Below are 14,376 nucleotides of genomic sequence, written 5' to 3'. Positions count from 1 at the left end.
GTGATATTTGCAGTGATCCAATGACATTTTTATCATGGTGGGGTACATGAATGTTCCTGCCAAAGTAGGAGGGACAAGGGTACAAATGCAGCCGGGCCTCAGGGTACAATTTCCATACCTTAACAAGGGTACATCCCTGGTGGAAACAATATGTCCCATTTTACAGTGTAGGTAGGCACAAGAGTTGAAGATGAGCTGAACCACTCCCCCCTATAATCGAAAAATGGTGCAAAAACCTTCATTCACTGCACCGATTTTGATTTAAAACCAATCGAATCCTCTTTCCACACTGAAGACAAAAAGGCCAGTGCTGACAGGACAGGCTGAGCACAAGCTGTGACTGAATGAACATAATGGGTTGGGGATCCATTGCACCGGGTCGAGGAGATATATAATGAGCGTGTGTCCGCAAAGGCACTAACAAGCTCCACACACAGTTACACACACATACGAGGGAGTGCGACAAGGGGAGCGTGGTGGGATTGAGCACGGGTGTAGAGATAAGGAGCTGCGGCAATGGGGCGGGGGGGTTGCTGCTGGTGTTGGTGCTGGTGGGAGGGTGTTGGGGCTCGGAGAGACGGGCGGCTGCAGCACTGCACGCTACGGCGTCACCACGAGCAAAATCCCATCGTCGCCAGACTTTGTAAGACCAAACGCTTCTCATACGCAACGGCAAGAGAGCTTGCAGTCGAGGGAGAGTTACAGCACTGCAACACTCAAGTTTCAAACCTTTTTTGACTGGTATTTATGCACAGGATCGAAAGCTTCTGATGGTGCAAAATAGACCCAAAATGAGGATTCAAATAAAAGATTTGAGGGCACATGAAAGTCCCAAAAGGTGTCTTTACTTTATGATAATATTCACAGTAGGGGACAGATTATTTTTAAAAACTGCTGAGGATGCAGCACATTAAGCTGATTTGGTCAGTGTTTCCTGCCTGAGGACAACTGCTATAAAAAAGGTCTCTCTTTGCTCTAGAGAAACTCATTGCATGTAAAAAAAAAAAAAAAAAAAGGCAGGAGGGGAAAAAAAGAAATTACCTCCTTAAAAATCACCATTTATCAGGGGATCACCTCAGGCGCTGTTCCTGGTGTCCTCGCATGTGTGTAGGTGCATGTGTAAGAGGAAATAGTGCGATTTAGACATACCAGAGTTGTTACACATGATTGATTATCTGCTAGAGAAGAGCAAAAAAAAAAAGAAAAAAAGCAAAGATTGTGGTCCAGGTTTTGCTAATAACATCGGCTCTGGGGAAACAGACAAAGAAACGGAGTGTGCATTCAGCTGATACCAGTCGATGAACTCCGTTTGGCCTTTCTCGCTCATACACATGTGCAATCCGACCATCGGAATATGGCGCAGCGTTCAAAAGACTCACCCCCCCTCTTCAAAAATGAGCAAATACAGCATGACATGCAATGGCAGGAGATGAATGGGGGGAATCAAGAGCTCTTCCTCGGGAATACGCAAACCCTCAATAATGGTGCATTACAATTCTGCAGTTGTGGAAGCAAGGTGACCCGATGTATCAGAAGCAACTATCATTTGTTCCAGGTGGTTGCTGCAAGAACCTGACATATCCAAAATCTGATCCCAGTGGTTCCCCACCATCCTTATCTGGAGCAGCTGCTTGGAGACCACTTGGAGATGTAACACTGACCTTGAATCAGCACTTAGAGGGACACCAACCAGTCTTCCAGAGCCCATGGTCCATGACCAGTCGCCAAGCTCGTTTTCACAGCTACGTCATTTGGTGGTTTAGGTGAAGCCGGCATGTATGCATGCAATGGTCGGGTGGTATGACTGAGAACGAGGCCCATCCTGATGTAAATCACATGCACGATGAGAATTCCAGATAGGTTTTTTTGGCTAGAAGAAAGTCACCTGCATGGGTTGAAGTGAGACATGAAAGACGACATGTGGAGAACTCATCCTCTAAGTCCACTGAATCCCCACTCAGGCTCCCATTTGCAGCAACCCCTTTACCCCCCCTCCGTGAAGTCTTACCTTGTCTCGCTTGGCCCCCCGCAGAGGGAAGAAGCAGGCGAAGAGGAACTTGCCCCAGCTGATGACGGCAGCCAGGCACCAGTTGAGGCGAGCCATGCCTGCGTCTGTCCCGTCTCGTCTGCCAGCCTCTTATCTCTGGGATAGGATCCTGCAACCCCCAGTAAAAAGAACGGTGTCAAGCGAAAAAAAAAAAAGACCCTGCAGAGACGGGAGACCCTCTTGTCCTAGTCCGGTGGAGCAGAAATGAATTGAAAACCTTCCTTCAAGTCAGACGACGACTGGGGATTTATTTTCCTTTCAGGGTTTTTTTTTTTTCTTTATTGGCAAATTTGGCTACCTGTCTGGTTATGTGTCTGCAATTCCAATTTGTGGGGGGGAACAAGGGGGGCCACTGTGAAGCAATTGGCGTCCCACAAACGGACTAGACCCTTGGATGGTCTAGAGGGACCCAGAGCATGAAGAGCTTAAAACTGTCTTCCTGTCTTTCCATCCATCTGTCTCGCTTTCTCTCTTTTCGTCTCCTCTGTCTCCACAGCCCCCCGGTCTAGATGAGTCAGTCCTCAAAGTGTGATGAGCACCGTCGGCTGCATAATGCGAAGAGCCCGTCGCTGATCGACGACACTGTTACACATACACTCACTCACGCACTCTGGCATGCCCCTCGCACACACACATTCACGCACGCGTACGCTCGCCTGCAAAAAAAAAAAAAAGAAAAGAAAACGCTGTCCTGGCACATACATCCACAGGCAGAAGAGCCCCCCTCTTGTCACACGGCTCTCCTCCAGGCTCAGGATCCCCGGTGCTTCGCGCTCACACACTCCGCTCACACACACTCCTCTCTCTCTCTCTCTCTCTCTCGCTCGCTCGCTCGCTCTGTGCTGCTCTCTCACACATACACACATGCACTGATGCTGCAGCACTTACTCAGCCAGCGCGGGAGGAGGGGAGCAAAAAGAGTGAGGAGGGGGGAGAAAGAAAAAAAGAAAAGGGAGACTGGGAACATAACGGTTGGAAGAGAGAGAGAGAGAGAGAGAGAGAGAGAAAAGGATGGAAAACAGAAGGGGGTTTCTGTCGAGAATGACAGATTGAGCGTATTCATTCGGTGTTTATATTTCAGAGTCGCCGAGGAGAGGACGGCGACGCGGGTATGAAACAAAAGTGCGCATCAAGTAGTGATCACCGAGGAGAGGTGGGGGAGCGACGGAATCGACTGAAAGAGTGAATGGAGGAGTCAAGATGGATGGATGAGAGGCATCAGGAGAGGGGAAGAATGACGAAAAAAGGGAAAGGCAGCGAGTCGCAGGAGGAGAGGAAGGAGGGGAGAATGTGTTTTGAGAATATTGAGCGGAGAGAGTACTGGTGAACGCACACAAAACACACACCGGCATGCGCAATGTACACACACAAACGGACGCGCAGCAGCCGTCACGGTGCAAGGCGGATACAAGGCAGGCGAGAGGGTGAGATGATTGTGGTGTGTGTGGAGAATTGGGTCGAAGGGAGAGAAGGAGGGAGGAGAGAAAGAAAGGATGGAGGACGACAGAAGAGGGAGAGGAGCGAGGGTGTTGAATCATTGTGTCCTGGGTGATTATTTCCCTCGCTCTCTCTCTCTCACACACACACACACGACTGCAGGTGGTGCACAGGCTCGTTCACTGTGCTGCAGTCTCTCTACGCTTCAGTGGGAGCACATTTTCACTGCAGAACGCTTTTCTCTGCTACACCCCCACCTCTCATCCCCATCCCCATCCCCAACCCCTCCCACCCAGCACACCACCGCCACACCAACGCAATCACAACACATCAAAGCAATGAGCGAGGGAGATAAAGTGTAGAGAGGATGCTGTTCTGTCAAGCAAAGCTAGCTCAGCCCTGAGGGCGGGCGGGGGGGCTTCGGCAGGGTGTTTGGGGGGGGGGGGGAACATAACGCAAATTGTTTTGGCCGTATGGAAATGCGGTGGCCATAAAAGAAATACAAATCTCGCCATTGACGGAGAACTGCTCCCATCAGAGCTTCTCTTCATATCATCATATGTGCTGAAATCTGCAGTCAGTACATGTGTCAGTGTATGAATAAAGCATGTCATCCGTCCGTACACGTGTAGCAGCTTGAATAGAATTGTGCATCGATGGCTTTGTTTGGTTCTCGAAAAATAAAATGTGTATTAAACTACAGACCGTTTAATGCAGATATTCAGTTGTGCATTGCTGTTGCTCCCAATGAATGAATGCATGAATCAAAATCCAGTGCAATTTAGGTTTAAATAACACATAATAACATATATCAGTAAAAGAAGGATGATTCTGATCAAGGCATCCTCACAAAGTGAGTCAGTTCAGTCATGATCTCCAAGAATTGTCAATACTTTGGGACACACATCTTCCAATTCCAAGAACTCTTGGCAACTTACTCAGGTGTCAACATGTGACCTTAGTAGAGGCCTAAGGTCATGTATTGACCAGGGTATTGGAGGCACAAGGAGTCAACATCCACCACAACCATTCCACATGTTAAAACTTGGGATGAGACTCAAAAATAAACTTTCTTACGAATTGGACCTTTAAGATCTCATAAAAAACAGGAACGATTGCGTTGCTATACGACGTCGTTACACAAGCAAGTTGCACCTCCCTTTGAGTAAAAGGAAGTGCAGAAGAAAGACAAGTGCAAGAGGTGTTGGATGAAGAGGTTCAAAATGCAGCATTCAATTTATTGATCGCTTTGAGCCCAGTAACTACTTCCTCCAAAGAATTCTCCAACCTTTGGGACTGATATCCACCTATTTTAACAACTCTTGACCATCTCCTGCCACGTCCTTCAGCAAATACAACCTACTCAGGTGTCATCATGTGACCGTAGTTGAGGACTAAGGTATCACAGGCAAAAGGAATCAACACCCACCGCAACCATTCAACATTGTCCCCTTAAGATCTCTGCTGGGACACCTCAAAAGGCAGAACCTGCCTGGAAGGAATGACTGTGGTCATATATGATTTCCCGTAGAAGCAGCTGCGATGAGCACTGGCTAAACAGCAAAAAAGGTTCCCCGGGGGGAAAAGACTGAATAAGCACCGAAAGCAGACATCAGCTGTTTGCAAACAACAGACCACGACTGGTCACAGTATCGACCCGGAGTAAGCAGACGGCTGGAGAAAGATCAAGGAAGACTCTCACATTTGACACCACCTTTGAACGGAGACTTGATGCTCCTGTACGATCAGCTACCATTTACTGAAGGTTGTGGGATAGAGTCATACATTCCTAGAAATCCTAAAGGTTGAGAACAACAATAATGTATTCAAAAAACAAAGTGTCTAATTGCTGCATTGCATTCCAGTCAGCTGATGCCAATGTTGGAGGAAAAACAATCGGCGGACGTATGATGTCAGTGTGAGGTTGATGCAAATTGGCAGCTCTATAGAAAGAGTGCCTTGCTGAGTGATGGTCTGACGGGCCGAACGCCAAAACCTGACATCCTGTATATGTTTAATGCTTCAGATCTGGGTGCTATAGGTAGAAAAAAAAAGAAAAAAAACATTGCTAGACATCTACGCTTGGCTACTTGTCTGCAGGAAAAAGAAAAATGTGCCACCAAAAAGCAAATGGGCCTAGAAATGCAAAGCAGACAGTGTATTTTTCCCGTTATGTCAACGTTATTGATGATGTACTGTGGACCTGCTTCTCCTGCACTGAACTGGTTCCCTGCTTTTCTTTGCAACAGCATATTTTTTTACAGAGATATAAAACAACTTATAAAAGAAAGAGGAAGCGTTTTATATGATTTTGCAGTAAAATAAAAAACATATATTTAGGCTCTGAGGTATTTTATCGAATAAATATTCTGTCAAGTCCTTCTTCGTCGGTTGTATATCGTTTAAGGAGGACATACTGCGTTCGGCAGGCGATCGGGGAATATGTTTTTGTACCGCACATTATTCTACAACAGAATGTACTGTACATCTCAGTGTGAGACTGGGCTTGCGTCCCGTTCTCTTGGCAATGCGCTGACCTCTCTCATTAGGCATAAGCAACTTGCATAATCACTGCTGACTTCTATTGACTGGCCTGTCACGCCGCCTATCCGTTTGACTGGAAACCCTGCGAAAAAGTGCAGGCTGCCAAAAAAAGAAAACTCCCTCAATGACTTTCCCCTGTCATCCGCGGCAGGATCAGAATCTATCATTTTTCACCAAGTGCACAAAAACTGGGAGTTTGCACTGTTGGCTAAGATTGATTCTCTATTGCACCGGAGGTTTTTCTGGCAACACTGTCTAACAAATATCTATCAAATGTTACCCCTTCTATCCAAATATATACAGTTTAAAATATTCAAAGATGCTAAACCCTGTCTATTAATGTTGTTTAGTGTTGTAATTTTGCCTCGACAAACTTATAATGACCCTCTCTTCAGGTCTAAAGGCTCACCTGCTCACTCTTTGATCTCCCGTGATTTCATTAGCCCGGAGCAAGGTTATGTGAATTTTTCATCACATGCAAACAAAATCTGATCCAAGGTAATGCTTTTCACAACAAAAGACTGTCATGAATATTTGATACAAACGGGGGCATCGTTTCTATTAAGCGCCTCGTTGATTCGAAGGAGTGATCAGCACATTTTTGTTTCCAGTTTAAGGATTTTTTTCTTGACAATCTGAGACAATCTCCTGTTTGTGTGTTTGCAGATTCAAATATTTATGTGCTGTCATTGTGGCAATAACAAAAAGCTGCTTCTTATTACAGTACTTTAACCACGTCAGCATGGTCGAGTGGAAAAAGGTGCTATCGTTTTCAGTTGTATGCTTATGATGTTAGCTGCCGGCCAGTGGTTTCACGCTTACAAATGTTGAAACACAGCTTTGAACAGCGGTCTCTGTCCCCGACACAGGTATAAAATGTTGAGATGATGCGTACAAAATTAGGTGGTTCGCAGGAAGAAAAAATGCCAAGATTCAGTTCTGTGAGTGGGCTGAACAGAGAGCAGGATGGGATTCGTTGGTGTGCTCAAGGACAGTTTCACAGACAGACTGAAAATGTGACCTTCCACTTGTGAAAAAGTCTGTCCCATCCAAGAACAATCAAAATCACATCATCAAAATAATTAGCAAAAGCGGCGCACGCCCTAGAGTTTGCAAGCTCGCGGTGAAGTCACGCCGATCCTGGCTGTGTCTGACAGCTGGACGTGGCGGTATCCGAAGCTGCGCAGCAAACACGAGGCAGAAGGAGGTGCAGAGTTTAGTTCTCTGCACCGGCATCCCATTCACATTCAGAGCACAGAGTGTGCACTGTACTGAGCAGACAGCAGATTAGGTCCCATCACACACCTCATCATTCACTAACACGCACACTCATCTGCCTTCCATTTCTCTACCACTCGTCCTCACATTCCCTTCTTTTTCTCTCTCTCCTCACCTCCGTTTCATCTCCTTTGTTTTATTTCTCCGCCTTTGTGCCAGCCTCCTTCTTCACAACAAAGAGACCCAGATTCTTTTTTGCTTCTACCCTCTTTGCTAGTCGTCCTCCCTTCCTTTGCCTCCTTTTAAATTCAGTTTTAAGTACTTCCATCAGCAACAATCACGGCTATTTTCCCGACTAAATGAATTAGTTTGATTGTTCTTTGCAGCGAAAGTGCAAATCTCCAACTCGGAAAACAAAAAAAGCACATGGAACATCAGCACACTCACACACCGAACGCAACCTCCCGTGCCCTTGCACTGCAGGCATGCCAGTCCTGACTCCTGGGTGCAGGGTGCCATACATAATGCATAATAATACATAATAATGACGACACCTCGTTGTTTCAGAAATGTCCCTCTTCATCACATCTAATCCAAGAGAAAGCACTGCAGAGACAGAGGTGACCCCCATGGCCTGTGATCAATGATTCAGTCTATTAAGTGAAGGTGCTTTGATCAGTAATTCTCAATGACGCCGGATCATTGCACTTCAGTGATCCTCGAATGATTCAGTGTTTTAACCAGCTGTTTGAAGCTCAACTTGATCTTTTCTTGTAATTGCTGTTATTTCCTGAAAAACAATTGACGATCAGGTAAAGAACAGGTAAAAGGTTTAAGATCCCGCTGTTCCACAGCTGTGGATGTGTGGAGTCCGTCTCCGCCGGGAAAAACCTCCAGGTGACAGGTTCGTCTTTAGCGGGAGCAAATTATGTGCGGGGACAGGGAAGCACTTGGATGCGCTTAGAGTGGAGGTCTATGAGCGGTGACACTTCCGGGGCCTGCTGCCAAGGGAAACTCAGTTATCCAGCGATGTCGACTCCCCTCCCCCCCAACACACACATATGCACACACACACATGCACACACACACACACACACACTCACACACACACACACACAGCAACGTCCAACCTTTCTTCCAACCCCGAGGGAGAAGGAAAGACAGGAGGGAAGGGGTGATGATGAAGCTATTGACAGAGAAGTGCATCTACACTCTCTTAGGACGCTTCCAACAATGTGATCAATTTCTACTTGCTTTTACTTTTTCAAATTGTCAAGACATCGGAGGACAAATTAGATGTTGCTTTAGTTATTCTTAGAGTCATTTTTTGATTGTTTAAATCTTAACAATTCTTCTGTTTTATTCCGTTAATTTTGTGTAATGTCTTTTGCATCGACACTTGTCATTTTCCAAATCCATTCAATCGTCACTATTGAGAATTCCATGTGATCGTTTTGTCTTACAGTCTGGACAAGGACAGCTGATCTGGGTTCAGTCACAGAAGGCAGAAGGTAATCAGTGATGTAAATGCCCCTGATAAGCTGCAATCAGGTATCAGCCAGACGACAGCAGCGTAATGCAACTCAACAGCACCGTTATCGTCGCAATCAGCTGCAGTCCGGGGCCAAATTAGAATCGACCCTGTGACTCTCCTCTCCATTCCTTTAAACCATCCGCACCACTTTGCAGCTTTCACCTTCTCCAGCCACGAGAGAGCGGCGAAGGTGGATCCTTGTTTGGTTTCTGGTTGCGCAGATTAACACAACAAATGTATGTTTTGCCTCTTTACAGCAAGTTCAATTCATTCATATTATTTTCAAACCGCTTTCACTGCTTCAAATCAGGCTGCATGTGAAGGACATTACCAGTCTTATAATTGGTTGGCACTTCACTGACTCCCCCCAAGCAAAGCAATAAAATGAACATAAACCTGCGATAGAGCACATAAATTAAAAGAATTCTATCAATGTCCGTCGAAACAAAATCCAGCACAAAGTTCATAAAATCTAATTCATTGTCCTCCTTCTGGTCATTGCAGGATGTGTGCCTGGAACACAGCAGCAGGATAGTGCACTGTGGCTATTTTCATTTGGAACAAGCCTGGAAAGAGCCTGAGGGGAAGCTATCCACCCCCTCCTTATGTCCGAACATCCAGCTCATAGCTCACATCCCGCTGCTGACTTGGCCGTTTTCCAGTAGGGTTTGTGGCGTGCTTTTAGCCCCGCTAATGTAGCTACCTATGTAGGTTAAAGACCCCCTCGTGGTCGACAAACACACCAGTGCCAGGGGAGACATCTCAAGGTGAACACGGTGTTCAGATCATACGCTCCCCCCTTTCAAAGGGTCGACAATAAGTAGGACGGAAACAACAATGTCAGACAGACACAATTCAGCTGTGATTGATTTCCTCTGAGTGGCACGGGACAAAAATGTTAAATTCGATCACTTACTGCCTGGGCTGTGATCACGTCTCACAACATTGCCTGCAAATAACCGTAAGCACTCGCAGGAAAAGCAAGTTTTTGCTCCCTGAAAGATGGGACCTTCTCCATTTAATCCCCAAGTCCTGTCTGCTGTGCTTAGGAATTTGCAGACCCCTTAATTCCCTAAATGAGCCAAGAAATCGATAGGAAGACTACGGGCTCTTACTCAGTCTAATTATACACATTTATCACCAATCACAGCCTTGGATTTGAATACTGACCGCTGAGAATCTGCTGTACTGTAAGGCAAAGTGACAGTCCACTGCGATCCAGTTCATCCGTAAAGCAAGACTCAGCAATGTGATATCAGGGAAGGAGCAATTTGCAGTGCCGGGGATAAAGATGAGTGAAAATAACCATGAAGCCAGAGGGGGAGGACATAGAGTGGAGACCGAGTGTCTTCTGGATAATCGCAGAACATGCTTTTCAAATTGTATGAGAGCAGAGCAGCACATCCCTTCACACTTATAGACGTTCACAAGAAAGCGCTTTAATCCAAGCAATTACTGTGCAGCGGGAAGATGCAAAGATCTGTCCGGACCAGTCTGGAGTAGATTTATTGGGCTTTGGAGATGAAATCAACAATGTGATCTTGTGTTCTTGGCAAGAGAGTTCTCGCTGGTACCTAAGTACACCTAAACGAGAGCAGACCTTTTGTTTCAAGGGCACAATGAGGCATTTCTCTGCTTATCAGAAATACCAATTTGTGTGGCTGTTTCTTTACTTGTCTGGAGTGAGCCTGTTCTCATTCCCAGGGCACCAAATACTAGAGTTTTGTCAAGATCACCAGAGCAATCGCTCCATCCGACGTATTATATGGAGCGACCAAGTCCCAAGAACTCTGGAGGTTCCGTTTGAGTGGTGGGTCGCAAACAGGACCTTCGCCAGGGTGACAGGGTGATTCAGGTTCAATGTGAAACTAAGAGTTAACAATCTTTTCTCAAACATAACCAATCTGCCAACCATGCGTCAACGGGTGAGTCCATATGACCAATCTCTGGCCTTGCGGACTGATGTCATACGTAGTGTGGTGTGTTCACTGCTATCTTGTCAAGTTTGTTTCCCTATGCTCCATCAGTTAGTAATTGGAAAAAAACTACATTATATCCATACTGCTTTGAATCCTGGGTTATTAAATCAGTGACGTCCAGTGACGCCTGCACACCAAGCAATCTCTCTGGAAGTCCGCTTGTGGGCCCCTGTGGACCGGACGTATTGTAGGATTGGTCAACCCTCAGTGCTTGCAGACTTCCTGGGAACGTGTCCACTGGGAAGTCCGCAAGTTGCCGTAGGTATTTGACAACTATGGTTGAGAATGTGTTGGTGTATCATGCTTGTTTTTACGTTCGTCTGCTACTTTTTGAGCCTTCAACCTATTTTTGGCCACAACATTTTAGGTTCGGCAATATATCTTTGAATAAGTAAAATTCAAAATTGGAGGTCTAAGAAGCTGTTTGATTGGACACAGAGTCCAAATATTTTCTAACACTCCAACCCAGTCATTTATATATAAGGATTTAAACATGAAATGATGGTATGAAAATGTGAAAAGGAAGACTGGACGTACAGGAAATAAAATTGCTTTCTTGCAAAAGAAAACAGCCTACATGTTTTTTTATAACAATAACGGCTGGTCAGGGTTTCTGGGTAAATACCTCTACGTTTGAAGCGGCAGGCTTGTGTACACTACACAATGATGACTTGAAAGCCAAGGTGCTGCTTCATGTTTTGCTCAAATATGTCTTTGTCTGGACACACGTACAGAACTGGAATTTGTTTTGACGGCAAGTACACTGTAGCCTTGACTGAGAAATATTGAGAGAAAGAGGGCATACTGGGGATGGCCAGTGCTAAACTGTCACAAATAGTGACATTAAATGTACATAGTGACACTGGAGTCAGCCTGCTTCTTAAGCAAATAAGAACATTCTGGAAATGGGCAGGCAAAAAATGAGCAAAGGCAAAACACTTCCCACTCGTCAGGCACTGGAGCAGTTCCCTTCCCTCTAAATCTCCTTATCTCAGCTGAGAGGCAGAGAGAGGAGGGAAAGGGACAAATGGGAAAGGACAGTGCAAAGCAGTTAGAGAGACAGAGACAGCAACACACAGAGAAAGGAGGAGGAAGGAGGGGGTCAAATTAACAGCAGAGACTGAAGGTGGATGAAGTGAGAAGATTACGAAGGAAAGAGGGTTGCTGTAATGGTCGTGGTGAAGGAGAAAAGATATTAAAGGTCCCATGAAAATGAGAAAGACCATTTCCAAGTTGGTTATTCTGTAATATTCCACTGTGTGCCAGAACTGCTGCATGTAACATTTAACTTTTGCATATTATTGGAAATGTTACCAAAATCACTTGGATAAATCCTTCCCCAATGTTAATTAAGTACATAATATTTTAGTTAACACAAATTATTATTCCAAAATGTTTCCATGGGACGCCAAATCTTCCCTCCCAGTTTCTAATTTTCTTGATTGCCATTATTTCCCATGTCAGATGAATGTTTTCATGGCCATTATGAAATCAGAAGAAAACATTTTTTAACCCTTGGTTAACTTTTCTTATTGCAGATCGATGCCTTTAAAAAGACTTCCGAAACAAACATGATGCCACAAAGACAGCTGGACAAATGATTGCATTGATGCCAAAATTGACTGCAGATATTAAAAGGGATACAAACAGGAGTCCACCGTGTCAAAGGCACAAGTTTTTGTTGCTTTGATTCAAACAGTATGAGCTTTTTCCAAACTACTACTGCTATGGTTAAGGTTCGGTTCGGTCTAGACTCAAGACCACTTAGTTAAGATTAATAAAAGATTTTGGTTATGGTTAAAAGAAACCATGAGGTGCTAACAGTGATTGTCTTGGTAACCCATCCCGAATACGCAAATGCAGATACTTTAAGGAGTATTGCAACTAGGACCGCTGTCGCTTGACACATCTTCTCGGGTCAAAACAACATGATCAGGTCACAATTGAAAAGCCATACGCAAGCGGACACCGTCATTTATTACCATTGGAAACTCTCACGTTCGTTACCTCCACTGGTTGGTGTGAGTGCACGTTGAGTACGTTGACCAACAGTCATACAAAGTCCTTGTTAGGAAGAGATAAACAAAGGTCACCAACCAATGATGTGATATTTTTTTCTCCGTATCACTGTGTTTTGGCATTTTCAAAGCTAGACTGCTGGACCAAATTGGGTCACGACTCTCTAATACAAAACAAGGTGACATGAACTGCGTCATTCGAGGGTGACAACATGTTTATTATTCATTGGATGTGTACTGATATGGGACGACCGATCAACCTTCCCTTGAGCCCGAAACTGAGCGTATGTGCATTTGTGTGGCTACAAGGGTACACGTGCATATGTGTCTTTGCGTATAAACGCATCAGTTCCCACTTTGTTATATGTAAGTTTTCAGTTTTTCAATTTTACATGTCTTAATGTAACTATAATGTCTGTTTTAAGGTGCTATACACTGTTAGACTGGGTGGACTTTTAGCACAGAGCTACTCAGTCCAAATAAGACGTGAAAATGCCAAATTCTCCTCTGTCCCCTTAAAAAGCTCTGGCAAACCCCGACCTCGTTCGTGGACAGAAAAATGTCAACCAGATATTAGCAGAGACATTTCGAGGAAAACAGCGAGAGACGCAGAGACCTCTACTCTCCTTCAGAGCCAAAGCCATGAGAGGCAGTGAGCAATGTGTCTCTCCTGAGGGAATTATGGGAAATGAACCGTTCTAAAGGCCTAGTATATCCAACGGGACACGACTTCAGGCATCGCTGCCAAAGTGTCACAACACTGGCAGGCCACAAAGCAAACACAGACACACACAGGCTGTATGGAAGCTACAAAAACATACAAAGAGCATTCAGGCTGCAGTCTCTTGGCTTGAAACATCAGAGGGATAAACACATTTTACAAAACTGCACAAAATGTCCCTAAAAATATCAAAAAAATCATTGAGTCAGTTTGCAGGGTTTCTTTTTTGGTGACCAAAATTGCTAAGATGGATAAAATTCTGCACACAGTATCATGCATCAAAGCCAGCTGACACTCAACTGACCGGGCCGATGATGATGTTTTCCGTTGACGGCTCCTCTCCCTGCCTTTGCCTGGCGCCGGTGCACTGTTGCCATGGGAGATGTTTATGTAAGCCATGCCTAATCCTGTTAACTGTTACTGCGGCTGCCGAGCAGCACAAGTGTTCGGCAATGCCGCACTGCAAAAAATGTCTATCTTTAAGTCCTTTCATTGAGTGCTGAGTTTGATTTTTTTGAGAAAGGAAAATGGGAAAAGATAATTTTAGGCTTTGAATGGGGAGAGGAGAACAAGGGAGGCAACGCGGCAAGAAGGGAAGTGATTGTGCGCAAACATTCACATTTTTGATAAACATATGATTCAGTGCAATATTTTTTTTATTGGTATTATCAAGTCATTCTACAAAATAAAGCACCTGAAAACTACATTTCATCGACAGCAAAGTTGAGACATTTGCGAAGAGTATAACATTTTTCAATCACTTATGAAATTATCCAATCAGCTTGGATCAATGTCTGATGAAAATAAATACAAATAAAATCTGTTTTTTCTGTCTTCTTGAAATATAGTATGTAATGTAGTATATATTGGACATATAA

The 14,376-nt window shown here is 44.8% G+C and overlaps 1 protein-coding gene across 7 annotated transcripts in view; it reads right to left on the bottom strand.

Moving 5' to 3' along the window:
• The window catches only part of tns1a (tensin 1a), a 94,068-nt gene extending 91,130 nt beyond the window's left edge, over positions 1-2,938 (bottom strand). For 3 of the 7 annotated variants that reach the window (XM_030409516.1, XM_030409518.1, XM_030409514.1), the window contains exon 1: positions 2,009-2,936. In XM_030409516.1, the coding sequence (XP_030265376.1) occupies positions 2,009-2,104 (96 nt within the window). In that variant the 5' untranslated portion in view covers positions 2,105-2,936. Of the gene's footprint in view, positions 1-2,008 lie in introns of all 7 variants that reach the window. The other 4 variants (XM_030409517.1, XM_030409522.1, XM_030409513.1 and 1 more) reach the window with 3 other exon arrangements.
• Between the last annotated feature and the right edge of the window lie 11,438 nt (positions 2,939-14,376).

Source organism: Sparus aurata, chromosome 24 (genome assembly GCF_900880675.1).
Source record: "Sparus aurata chromosome 24, fSpaAur1.1, whole genome shotgun sequence".
Classification (NCBI taxonomy): Eukaryota; Metazoa; Chordata; class Actinopteri; order Spariformes; family Sparidae; genus Sparus; species Sparus aurata.
This window is presented reverse-complemented; position numbering and strand designations above follow the sequence as displayed.